At 46.3% G+C, this 13,344-nt stretch overlaps 1 protein-coding gene across 1 annotated transcript; it reads right to left on the bottom strand.

Moving 5' to 3' along the window:
• Positions 1-6,074: 6,074 nt before the first annotated feature.
• Positions 6,075-6,949, bottom strand: LOC118853904 (cysteine and glycine-rich protein 2-like). Its single transcript, XM_036764138.1, has one exon. It carries the CDS (start codon positions 6,947-6,949, stop codon positions 6,368-6,370), a length of 582 nt encoding a protein of 193 aa, XP_036620033.1. The 3' UTR covers positions 6,075-6,367.
• Between the last annotated feature and the right edge of the window lie 6,395 nt (positions 6,950-13,344).

The following is a 13,344-nucleotide window of genomic DNA, read 5'->3' as shown; positions in this document are numbered from 1 at the left end:
GTACGTAGAGAATGGTTTTACACATTGTAATGTCAAGCAAAATGAGACTTTTCACTGTTCTTTGTTTGAAGGGGCAGGTAAAGTGAGATCTATTTTGCCTTGGAATGTTTCTCAGCACTAAGACAATTGAGAGTCATTGAATCGAATGTGATGTGGTAGTAGGTATTCCAGAGCTTTCCCACACCCTAAACGGTGAGCCTCCAGCACTCAGGGCCCTGAAACAGATATATAAGATCTGAGATGGGCTTTTTGTTTTGGGGGTACACTCACCGAAAAAATATGGGTGATGAGACTCTGGGCAAGCCATTGAAATAACCCCCTACTGGCTTTGCAACCCAGCCAGATAGATATCGGTGCTTCTCTGGTAACTATGAATCATGATTTGAATCAGACAAGGTCTGTCTGTTGATGTTCATAATTTCTGTTTGTATTTGCCCTGAAGTTCAGGGGGCTGATCTTTTGCCCCTGAACTAAGCGAATGATATACATTTGAATGATATATATTCGATTAAACTGAGATTGTTAACCCCTTAAAGCTGTTTCCTTAGAAAAGCAGATCCAAGAACCTGTGCTGGCAGCCTTCTGTGTGCTCTCGTTGTTGGTCTTATACAGCCACAGTAGCTGCTAGCTACATTGTTGCTACATACATATATACCTATTTGTGTCTGATGGCAGCCATCTCTAGGGTGGGGCCAAGGTGGAAGAAAAAAAAGAAAAAAAGAAATTGATATTATGACTTGATTATATATTTTAAAAAATAGCAAGTTGTGCATTAGTAGATTCGTAGTTTCATGCACAATCATTTTTTTTATTATACTATGTTATGGAAATGCTTGTTTTATTCCATGAATTAAAAATAACATAAGTAAATGTGAAAAAATTATAGATTAAAAAAAAAGAGATGGATGATAGTTGAGAAATGGCCAAAGAACAACATGTTAACTCCCGGAGTTCTCCAAAGTGGAAGATGCTGCCTTTGGGAATGGCTGGTTCTCCCTCACTAGAGAGCCACTTGTCAAATAGCCGGTACATGGGACGCATGCAGATTTGGATTTGTGGCCTCTGAAGCCCCTTCCAATTCAGGGATTCATGTGATACTGTGACACATTATGTCTGGATCAAAGAAAGAGGTCAAAAGAGAAGCCAGATAACCATAAGGATATGATTAAAACAGATCTCTCATTAAAACATCTCTCAAGTTGAAAAGATAGGGGAGAAAACTATTGGCTTATTGTTCCTTTTATCTTTGTATTCTGTGTGTAAAGAGACCATTTAGCAGGAAGGAAATTCATCTTCCTTGCTGAACCAGAATGAAATATGAACTCCCCAGCTTGGCATTCGGAGTCCCGTCCAATCTCATCCAAACCTACCTTTCTGTTCTTATTTCAACATCACTGCCTTTCCCACAGTCAGTCAACAAGGGTTTATTAAATACTTCCTATGTGCCAGGCACTGTGCCAAGGACTGAGGACACAAGAGTGGCAAAAGCAGTCCTTGCCTCTGGGAGCTCCCATTTTAGCAGTGGAGAGAACACGCCAATGATTATGTACATGTGAGAGAACAGAAAGAAAAGGGCATCCTAGGGGAAAGGTTCTGGCAGATTGGGGTGGGGGTCGTCTTCACGCCCTCGGCTCGGGGTGGAGACTTTCCAAATGTTTGTTGAAGGTGAATGTTTATTGTTCACATCCGATTGGGAAAAATTGCCCTTTTGTATGACCCCCATGTCACCCACTTCAATTGCGTGCTAGTGAATGTTTAACAACCAGCTTTCTAGATGGCAAAAGTATACCCAGCATGCTTTTAAATATGATCTGCATTATTAATATTTTCTCCACCACTTTCTTAAATCTGGACAATCAACAAAATAATAAAGCCTTAATGCATAACATTTGTTGATTTCTAAGGTGTAAAATGCTCGCACTGAAAATTATCAGTTCTCTAAAGTCAGCTCAGGTTGGTTCCAGCTTACTCTGCCCCACTAAAGCACTTCTAAAAACAGGGATTGAGACTCTGACTTCTTTGCTAGAGGGAAGTCCCAGGTGAGGAAGCTAACCCTACCAATTCAGGTTGACACTTTCCCTGCAGCTTCTAGTCTTCTTGTTGCTTAGGACCCGGTGAGACTCAGCCAGGGCCACACTGCCTGTATCTGTCAGAGGCGGGATCTAAACCCAGTCTTGCTCCTACTCTTCCAGGCTTCCTCTCATACCCTCCTTATCATCATATACATAGCATGTCTTCCTGTTCCTGCTTGAGACAAGCTTTAGTTCCATTTCAAGGTCACATGTGCTGTCTTGACCTTTTGTCTCTTGGTCTCTGCCTTGCCATGACCTCTTCTAGTACCTCTGAGGTCCTTAACGTCCACCTATTCACCCTGGCAACTTAATTAGTCACTAGGGCAGAAGATCACCGCCAGATGGTGATGGCCAGCTCAGAAGGCAACCCTAATGTTGGTAAAAGTTCACATTTATCCAGCCTCGTTAAATTGGCTTAGAGTGTGATCCTCAGGATCACTCAGGAGGTGGGTAGCATCATTACTCCCATTTCAGAGATGAAACCTAGGCTCCAAGAGAAAAAGTGGCTTCCCCAATGTCACAGCAGGGTCAGGTTCTGAACCTCGATCTCCTAACAGACCTCCAGGCTTTCTTCCTCCTTACCCAAGGGCAGAATGGTCTGTGAGACCAGGGCTGGGCTGGACCTTTCTGGAGGGTTGAAGAGGAGTTAGCTTTGAGGGGTGGAGGGATGCAGGACAGAGGAGAAAGTAGCTGTTGTATGGGTACCTGGAGTCCGAGGTTCTGGCCGGGCAGTGCTGGAAGTGTTTAATAACTCCTTGCGGGGAGGGGCGAGCAGAATGTGCATACGACACATGAAAGCTTAACCTGCATTATGAAGATTTTCCCCATCACTTACTGAAGTCTAGATAAGCAGCAAAGCAATCATCAGACCCTGGTTTTTAGTATCGGCCCATTTCCAAGGTTCAAGTTGAACAGTCTCTCTTGTGAGCTCTTCAGCAGTCTCCATCATTGTTGTCGCTGTTCAGTCCTGTCTGACTCTTTGGGACCCTGTGCACAATAGGACACCAATGCCGTCAATGGGGTCTTCTTGACAAAGATACTGGAGCGTTTTGCCATTTCCTTCTCCAGTGGATTAAGGCAAACAGAGGTTAAGTGACTTGCCGCAGTGTCACGCACCAATGTGAAGCCGGATTTGAACTCTGGTCTTCCTGACTCCAGGCCCACCTAGCTGCCTCTGTGCTCCATTGTACCCAAGGATAAATCCCAGATGTGTGACCTTGGATAAGTCACTTTACTTTCTCTAGGCCGCTGTTTTTCTTCAGCTACAAAATGAGGGGGTTGGCACAGATAAGGACCTCTGAGGTCCTTTCCAGCTCAGAGTATGTTCACAGCTCCCTACATACCTTTCTCTTCTAGGGCTCTGTCTCTCCCAACCTTGAGTTCAAATTGTAATAAAACTCTTACTAGTGCTGTAGGCCTTAAAACTTTAATTCAATAAATTTCATTCAATAGCACTGATTAAGCCCCACTTTGGGTAAAACTCTTCTTTTTATAAGTCAAACTGTTTCTTGGCTTAAGAATAAGGAATTCTTAAAGGGGGAGGGCAGTTATCAAACCTACTGAACATTTTAACATGTATGACCTTGGGCAAGTCACTTAACCTTGGTGTACTGAGAAACTCTCTTAAGACTATTAAGTCACAGAATTGATCATTTATATCACTCAAAGAAGTTTCCACACCAGAAGTCTGATACATTGATGAAAACATAGATAGTAACTAAACATTTTAAAATTGCAAATGGTTTAGAAAACCCAAGAGATCCAACCAAAAAAAGTAATGGCAACACAAAATGGTGCCTGTGTGGCATGTGGATGGAATATCAGCTGCATCAGCTGGAGATGAGCTCAGCTCCGTCCTCTGATGTTTGCCAGCTGGGTGACTGGGGGCCTTCCTCTCTGTGTGACCTTGGACCAGGCACCTAATCTTGCTTTGCCCAAGTTCCCTCACTAAAACAGAGGGGATGGACTAGACCCCTGAGTTTCCTTCCAACTTAAATCCATGACCCCCAAACACAAATTTAGACTGCAGCTTCCTCACATATGGCCAGCCACAGAAACGCTTAAACATAGGAAAGAGAATGGATTTCATAAACTATGAGCTCTATGCTCATTACAGGCAAAATTTGTTAAACACATGGCTCATGCACTCTAAGAAAGGGAAGCAGTAAACACACAGAGCCAACACACAGAGCCATTAAGACTAAGCCATGCTAGACTAATCTGATTTCTTTTTTTGACATTGTTCCTAGACAAGGAGATTAGCAGAATGCTCTGGGCTTCATCTATTTTGATTTCATCAAGACACCTAATAAAGTCTCTCACGATTTCTTTGTGAACAAGATGGAGAAATGCAGTGTGGATGGTATTGGTAGAAAGAAATTGGTAGAAAGAACGAGTTTGTTGATTAATAGATGAGAAATCTAGAGGGAAGTGTGCTTTGGCCCTGTTCTGTTAACATTTTTTTCAGCGTTAAATGCAGGGATAGGGGGCTATATGGAGACTTCCAAGGCCCTTCTCCTCTTCTACCCCAACCCTCTTACAGCCACATATACTCTAAGGTCCAGCAGGACCAAGACCCTGTCACAGTTCTTATAATCCAATTCTCATTAGGTGTTGGGGATCTTCAACTGAATGCTGACCTCTTCCCATCCACACCTCCAGAGGCCTCCTCCACTCCAGCCTTTGGGCTCACTACCCCCTTTCCAACTGTCATTAATTGGGAACATGACTGTGTAACCAGAATGACCTTTGTTTTCTTTGACTCAGCTTACCTCATTGAGCCTCTGGACACTGTGGCTTGCTCTTCCGGGGCAGGAAGCCCAAAGAGCATGCCAGGAAGCAGACAACTTCCTGTGTGATGAGTCATGGGGCTGGCTGAGGGGAGGTGTTAGCTCCAGAACCTGGTGTACCCTAGGGGGAGGAGACAAGTCAAGAACCAATCAGCCCTGGTCATTCAGGCGGCACTTGATGATGTCAAAAACCCTATAAGAGGGGAGAGGACAGCTTGAAGAGCTCTCTTTCCTCTTCCGGTTGGTGTGGGAGCAGCGGCAAGCAAGAGTGACTCTGGGCCAGCCCTTGCTCTCGGGCCGAGCCCAGATGTTGGTAACTATGAATTGTGTTGGGTCTGTCTGTTGATATTTGTAATTTGTTTGTATTTTGGTTTTGAGGTTCGGGGTGCTGGTTTGTTTTTTCCCCCGAACTAAATGAATGTTTTGAACCTCAGGGTGCTGGTTTTTTCCCCTGAAGTAAGTCAATGAATCTGTATTTGGTCTGTCTCTTGATGCTTGTCTGTATGCTCCCCTGAACTAACTGAATGCTAACTGAATGCTGGCGTTTTCCCCTGAACTAAATGATTGTTGTCTGTATGCTAACTGAATGCTGGATTAAAGTAAGCTGGTCAACCCCTTCACCATGCTTTCCTTGTTTAAGCAGATAAAAAGAACCTGTGCTTCCCCCCCCCCCCCGCCCCCCCGGCAGCTTCCTGGGTCCCGGCAGCTTCCTGGGTCCCGGCAGCCTCCTGGGTCCCGGCAGCTTCCTGGGTCCCGGCAGCTTCCTGGGTCCCGGCAGCCTCCTGGGTCCCGGCAGCCTCCTGGGTCCCGGCAGCCTCCTGGGTCCCAGCAGCACCCTGGGTGCCGGCTGTGGGGGAGGGATCTTACGCCCCCACCGAAGCTGCTAGCTGGGTTGTTAAAACAGACTGCTCACACCCCTTGAATGAGGAGGTAATCACCAACCAATTCTAACCCTTCTAGTAAGATGGAGAAGCACTGGGGCCTTACCATCTGCCCTGATTTTGAGCCCTCTAAACCCCTGGACACTGCCATCTGACCTGCTATGATAGGTCACACAGTGATAGGTACACAGTGTATAGAATGCTGGGCCTGGGTCAGGAAAACTTGAGTTCAAATGTGGCCTCAGACACTTTGAGTGACCCTAGACAAGTCACTTAATCTCTAAAATGAGGATCATAATAACACCCACCTCCCAGAGCAGTAGTAGTTGCTGTTTTTTTTTTCAGAAGTGATAAGAAACTTTATTTAAAGAGCAAAGGGTCTTTAAAAAAAGCTAATTAAACACTATGTCGTTAGATCAGAGTAAATACACACTAAAGCAGATTCAATGCGATGCTTTCTTCCTACAAGTTAGTGTCTCCAAATACATAGTAACAAACAGTACACATATGCTGGTATTGTTGGTATAGTTTTCACAGTAGTTTACTATTAAGAGATTCTCTGTGCCTTGATACAAAGTCTCAGTGCGTGGCGCTGTGGTTCTCATGGTCTTAGATGTCTTCGCCTTTACTGTGCATGGACAAGGGCTCCTGCTCCTTGGCCGTAACCAAAACCCTTTGGTCCAAAGTTCTTTGCATAGCAACCTTTGCAATAGATTTCCCCTTCTTTCTCGGTCAGAGTTGTTGACTCAAGGCTCTTTCCACACTTAGCACACCGGAAACAATTTTTGTGCCAAGGCTTTCCTGCTCCTATTACTTTCTCTGCGGCATACACTGAATCCCCACATCTGGAACACTTCTCAGCTCCTCCAAATTTCTGAGCAAATTTGGAAGTATTTGGATTTGTCGTGGGCCTGTGAGGTTGCACATTCTCAGGTTTGATGCCCAGCCTCTCTCCTCTGTCCATGTTAAGTGTGCCTGCTCCTTGGCCATAGCCGTACCCCTTGGGTCCATACTTCTTTCCATAGCAGGATTTGCAGTAGACCTCATCGTCATGAATTGCCACAGTTGTGCTGTCTAAATTTTTCCTGCAAACCATGCACAGAAAACAGCATCTGTGGAAGCTTCTTCCATCACATTGCACCTCTTCAGCATGGTACACAGTTCTTCCACAGGCCCCACATTTGTTACCACCTTCCCAGTTAGGCATTTTGATGACTCCGGTGGCAACTCCGTGACAGTGAAACAAAGGACCCGATTCCCTCCACGCCTCTCCCACTTTTCTGCGGCTGCGGCGGAGCGTGCATTCGCAGTAGTTGCTGTTTTAATAGTATTTTATTTTTCCAATTACATGTAAAGACAATTTTAACATTCATTTTTAAAAAAATTTTGAGTTCCAAATTTCCTCCTTCCTCCCATCTCCTCCCCCCTCCCTAAGACAGTAAGTAATCTGATATAGGTTATATATGTGCAATCATGTAAAACATATTTCCATATTAGTCATCTTGCAAAAGAGGAAATAGACTAAGAAAAGAAAAACCATGAAAAAAATAAAGTGAAATAGTCTGCTTTGGTCTGCATTCAGACTCCATCGCTTCTTTCCCAGAGAAGTTATAAGGATCAAATGAGATCATATCTGTAAAGTGCCTAGCACAGTGCCAGGCACATAGTGGGTACTTAATAAATGCTTGTTTTCCTTCCTTCCTATGGCATCCCAGGAATCCCTGGGCTTTGGCATCTAGCCTGTTGCTAGACCCTAAGGACCACTGACTGGGTCTTTCCATTTGCCCTGCAGGTGACACCACTTCTATGTGTTGTCTCCCCTGATTAGAATGTGAGCTCCCTCTGCTTGGAACCTCGGTGCTCAGCACGGTGCTGGGCACACTATAACTGCTTAATAAATGCTTTTCTCACTTCATCAGTATATCTATCGAGCAATCAATGACATGTTTTATTACATTTGAGTGATGCACAGCTGGCAGGAATAGCTAACAGTTTGCATGACAGAACCAAGGTGGAGAAAGATTTGGAAACACCAGGAAAATGGGACAAATTAATAGCATGTAATTTAATTAGCACAAATATGAATCCCTGCACATACACTCAGAAAAGTCAACTGTAGCACTCATCCTAAAGGAGGGAGCCCTGATTTAACAGCATTTTCGGGGGGGAAACCCCTAAAGTTTTTGGCAGCCTGCCTGCCAAGTCAACAGGAGTCAACAGTGTGATGCTGAGTTATCCCAAAAGGTTAGTGTCATCTTAGAATCACAAGATTGTAGGGCCTGACATGGGCTTAGAGATCTGCTCCAATGCCCTCATTCTAACTATAAGGAAACCAAAGCCCAGAGGGAAGGGTTTCATCCAGTCACAGGCTGGTCAGTGGGAAGATCTGGACTTGACTCCAGAGGAGCTATCCTTTCTACTACCTCGTGCTGAATTAATAGAATTACTATAACATTCAGAATGAGGGGATTCTTCTCCCCTCTGTCCAGCAGGCCATATGTGGAACCTCTCTGGCCAGTTCTTTGGACCACATTTAGGAAAGGAATGGACATGCTAGACCATGTCCAAAAGACAGAAACCAGAACGGTGGGGCAACTACAGACCATGCACCTATGAGCACAGCCCCCACATTAGGATATCGATCACCCCACCCCACCCCCAGCAGCACGGGAGGCTGATCCTCTGGAGTACAACTGACTATACTTCCTCTCAGTGATCTAGAGTTATCCTGAGCAGTTATAGTTCCTATTTTTGTTGTTCATAAGCCCCATATGATGTGTTCCTTTTCGATTACCAATTTGCTGACCCAAGTTAATTAATTTTTAGAAAAGAGACATTTGCTAGGAAAATATAGCAAGGGCAGTTGTTACATTTATAAATGTCATCCTCCCTACCCCTCCTCAAAAAAAAAAAAAAAAAAAAAAGAAAAATCATTCTTCCCTGGGGACAGACAAGGTCTCAGCAGAGAGCAGACTCAGAATTAGAGAGCCCTTTTGGGGAAGTGGGGAAGCTCACAGCTCCTGATTATTAGAAATTCTTTTTTCCCTTTGTGGAGTCCTCCTGAAATTCAGCTGAGGTGTGGTACAGTGTTGGGGGCTCAGAAGGCCGGTGTCCTTGTAAAATCTGGAAGCTGTCTTTCCTCAGGGCATTTGTTTGCCAGGCTTCTGATACAGGCCCTGCTGCTCTTCCTACCCATGACAATGGGAACTCCAGATCTCCCAACCTTGCCCAGTTCACAAGATCATCTCCCAATCAATGAGAGTGGGAAAGAAACTCCCTCCTCCCTCTTCCCTCTTCCCTCCTCTCTCCTTCCTCCTCCCTCCTCCCTTCTCCCTCCTCCCTTATTTCTCCTTCCTCCTCCCTAGGACTATTCCTGCTCCTTGACTCAGTGCTGCTAGTTCCTGCTTGGAATGCTCCATTCAGAACTGGCTTGCTTTGATGTACACAGGCCCAGAGGTCTGTTTGATCCTTTCAGCCAATTAGGAGATAATTCCTACGTGGTGTCATTTATTTTCATCCAATGATTAGAGACTCATTTGAACCTAGTTTCCACCTTTGATTGATTCTGAAGTTTGGACCTTGTGTGCTTTATATAAATTAGGAATCCCCCCCACCCCACCCCCACCTTTCATACAGAAGAACTGAGGGCATTTAGCCTGAAGAAGAGGAAGCTCATTGGGGGATCATGACTATTGTTGGATCTTTGAAAGGATATCAAGTAGAACAGAGATTAGATCTGTTCTGCATGGCCCCAACTGAATGAACCTGTAGTAACAAATGATTGAAACAGGGAGGGAAATTTTGGTTCAGTATAAAGAACATTTTAAGGATTAGAGCTTTCCAAATTGGAATAGGATGCCTTGTGACAGTGTGGCTTCCCCAATTGTGTAGATATTCAGGAAAAGAATGGGTAGCCATTTTTGCAAGATGCTATAGAGAGAATCATGGATTGAGTAAGATCCAATCCTGGGATGCCATCACTCTATGATATACTTACTCCGTATCGGTGGGGGCTGTTTCACAACCTTTAAGTATGTAAATAAAAGACTAAACAGGATAGTATGAAGGGATAAGTAGCAATAATGATGACTAGCCTTTGTATAGCATTCTAAGATTTGCAAAAACACATCAACAAAAAAGGAAAAGGACCTATACGTTCTAAAACATTTCTAGCAGCTCCCTCTGTGGTGGCAAAGAACTGGACATTGTGGGGATGCCCGGCAATTGGCTGAAGAAGTTGCAGTATGTGATTGTGATGGAATACTACTATGCTGTAAGAAATGAGGAGCTGGCTGCTTTTAGAAAGGCATGGAAAGACTTGCATGACATGATGAAAAGCGAAATGAGCAGAACCAAGAGAATGGTGGATATAGTGACAGCAATGTTGTTCAAAGAATAATCATGTATGGCCAAGTTGTTTTGAGTATTATAAATACTCGGGTCAGTTCTGAAGGACCTACAAAGGAAGATGCTGTTCTCCTCCAGAGAAGGAGCTGATAAAGGTACTTATAGTAAGGCTTCACATATATTTCTATGTCTGTGCCAAGTGGTGGCCTTCTCTAGGGCAGGGTGGGGAGGGAGGAAGGGAGGGAGGCAGTTTGGAAATAAAAGTGTAGGAAAAATTCATTTTAAAAGAAGATTTGCAAAACACTTTACACGTGCGATCTTCTTTGATTCTTACAACAACCTTGGGAGGTAGGCACTGTTATTAACACCATCTTATAGATGAGGACGCTGAGGAACAGCCAGGGAAGTCAGTGTCTGACCTAGTTATGAAGTGGCTGAGTCAGGAATTGAACTCAAACCTTCCACCATTTTAGCCACTGTACCCTTTCATGCTATGCTCACTATGTGAACACTGTTGGAGGAACTTCTCAAAGAGTCTCCTGACGGTGGGCTAAGAGCATCATCTACATTATACCATACACAGGATTATCAGGTCATAGATGGAGTTCATGGTACAGCAGAAAGAAAGCTACATTGGGAGTTACATGGCCCACCTGGGGCAATGCATTTCACCCTCTGGGCCTCAGTTACCCCATCTGAAAAATGAAGAATTCAGAGTAGATGGCATCTCGGATTCCTTCCTGTTCTAAACCTATGGTCCTAGGAGAGGTAGAAGGAGGGGTCTAGAGGCTATCTGGTCTAACTCTTCCGTTCTACAGATGAATACAGAGAGGTTGAGACTTTCTCAAGGATGGGAGATCCCATCTTCTGACTCCAAATCCCAGACTCTTTTCATGTCACATCTGTAGATCCACTGCATTCATTATATTGGATCCATCTGAAAATGCCACTTTCTATTACTTTTTTGTGCGTATATCTTCAGACAGCAAACAGAATTTGTCGAATTCCTTTAATGAGACTAATCCACAAACTCTTTTGTTCACCCAAATTTCATCTCCTCTTTCATTAAAGGAGATATTGGTATGTCCTAATGGTCTTGTAACTACCTGGCTGAAACACCCCCTGTAGAGTAGTTACCTATATCAACTGGACATGGATCAAAACCCAGGCTGGCCCAGATTCTAGAACAAGATGGAGAGATTAGTTCCTAAGTTCCACTTCAGCTCCCTTCATTTCCAATTTCTCAGCCACATCAGAGGTTGATGGTTGTGTGGCCCCAGGACTCACCCCTGGATCCTGCTTCTCAAACCTAGAATGTATGTGCATATTAACCCCTCAGCTGGAGGCCTGCCACCCATTCAGTAAGCCAGTCTTCACGCCTACAGTAGCCACGTGGTTTGTAGGTCGCTGAAAGGTAATGGCGAGAGCCCTGAGTTTGGAGCCAGAAGGCCTCTGCCTAAAAGTTGTGACTATGGCACTCACTTCCTGAGTAATACTGAACCAGTGTTGAACATAAAAGGGTTGGCCCACATCCAGCCAGTTCTGGTTCCATGACTACAGAAGCCTCCCTCCCCCACCTTGGTCCTGCTTGGGCCCTTCCTATGGGTGTACCTCCCATTCCTTCCGTATTTAGCTTGCATATACATGGCATGTTGTCTCACCACCCGAACAGGAGGTCCTGGAAGGCTGGGATCATCGTTCTGTCTGTCTCTGGTGCTTAGCCTATGCCCAGAACATAGTAGGCACTTAGGCAATGCTTCCTGTCGATGAGGTTTCTCACTTTCCTTGGTTATTCACTTCCCCCTCTGAAGAAATGAGGGGCTTGGACTGGACATTTTCTAAAAGCTCCTGTGCTACCATTCTCTCTCTTCGTAGGGCCTAGGGTTTGCGTTGCCCTAGACGCTGCCTTGACTCTTCTTAGGTTTATGAATGTTGCCAATCAACTCTGAGCCTCCTCCTGGGTGTAACAATGCCTCTTCTTGAACAGAATCTGTTTCAAAAGTAACTCCTTAGGAATACATGGAAAGGTAGCCGTGGGAGCTGTCACCCAAGCCTGTCCTGAGGGCGGAAGCTGGGTCTCCCAGAGCGGGAGCTGGAAGGGAACTCCAAGGTCATTTAGTCCAGCTTCTTTTTCCCTATCAGGAAACTGAGGCCCTGGGAGACAGAGGAATTCGCCCCCAAATCACATCGGATGGAAGATTTCGAGGAAGAGGGACCTTGGAGGGCATGGAATTCGTCCTCCTTCTTTTATAGATGATATGACTGATGGCCAGAGAACTTCAGGGAGGAGGAGGGGAAGGAAGGGGAGCACTACAAGAAAGAGGAAGACTTAGAGGAAGAAGAGGAGGGGGGAGGACTTGGAGGAGGAAGAGAAAGAAAAGGAGGAGAGGGAGGACTTCCAGGAGGAAGGGGGAAGAGGAGGAGGGGGAGGACGAAGAGGAAGAAGAGGGGGGGGGAGGACTTCGAGGAGGAAGAAGCGGAGGAAGGGGGAAGAGGAGGAGGGGGAGGACTTGAAGGAGAGAAGGAAGAAGAGGAGGAAGGGGAAGAGGAGGAGGGGGAGGACTTGAAGGAGAGAAGGAAGAAGAGGAGGAAGGGGGAAGAGGAGGAGGGGGAGGACTTGGAGGAGGAAGAGGAAGAGGAGGAGGGGGGAGGACTTCGAGGAGGAAGAGGGAAGAGGAGGAGGGGGAGGACTTGAAGGAGAGGAGGAAGAAGAGGAGGAAGGGGGAAGAGGAGGAGGGGAGGACTTGGAGGAGGAAGAGGAAGAAGGGGGGGGGAGGACTTCGAGGAGGAAGAAGAGGAGGAAGGGGGAAGAGGAAGAGGGGGAGGACTTGGAGGAGGAAGAGGAAGAGGAGGAGGGGGGAGGACTTCGAGGAGGAGAGGGAAGGGGGAAGAGAAGGATGAGAGACAAGGAACAGGATGGGGAGGAGAAGACGGGGAGGAGGGGGGAGAGGGGAAGTAGGAGAGGGGAGGGGGAGGAGGAGGAGGCGGGGGAGGAGCTGGAGCAGAAGCAGGAGGAGGAGCCGCCCGGCCCGGCCGAGGCCCAGAAGCAGGAGAGGGCGGCCCAGGCCCGCGGCTGCCCCGGCCGGCGCGCGCTCCCTCCCTCTCTTCGCTCCCTCACTCTCTTCGCTCCCTCCCTCTCTTCGCTCCCTCGCTCGCTCCCCTAGGTCCGCCGGCTCACGGCGGGCTCGCGCCCAGGCGCGCACACGCGGGCTCCGCCGGCGGGGCCGCGCGCCGGGCACGCGCGCGCTCTCCCGC

This window comes from Trichosurus vulpecula, chromosome 6 (assembly GCF_011100635.1).
Source record: "Trichosurus vulpecula isolate mTriVul1 chromosome 6, mTriVul1.pri, whole genome shotgun sequence".
Taxonomy (NCBI): Eukaryota; Metazoa; Chordata; class Mammalia; order Diprotodontia; family Phalangeridae; genus Trichosurus; species Trichosurus vulpecula.
Note: the sequence above shows the minus strand (reverse complement) of the source record. Positions and strands in the feature narration are given on the sequence as shown.

Excerpts from the sequence above, each read along its gene's own strand:
- LOC118853904 (XM_036764138.1), bottom strand. The coding sequence starts at position 6,949 with ATGCCTAACTGGGAAGGTGGTAACAAATGTGGGGCCTGTGGAAGAACT.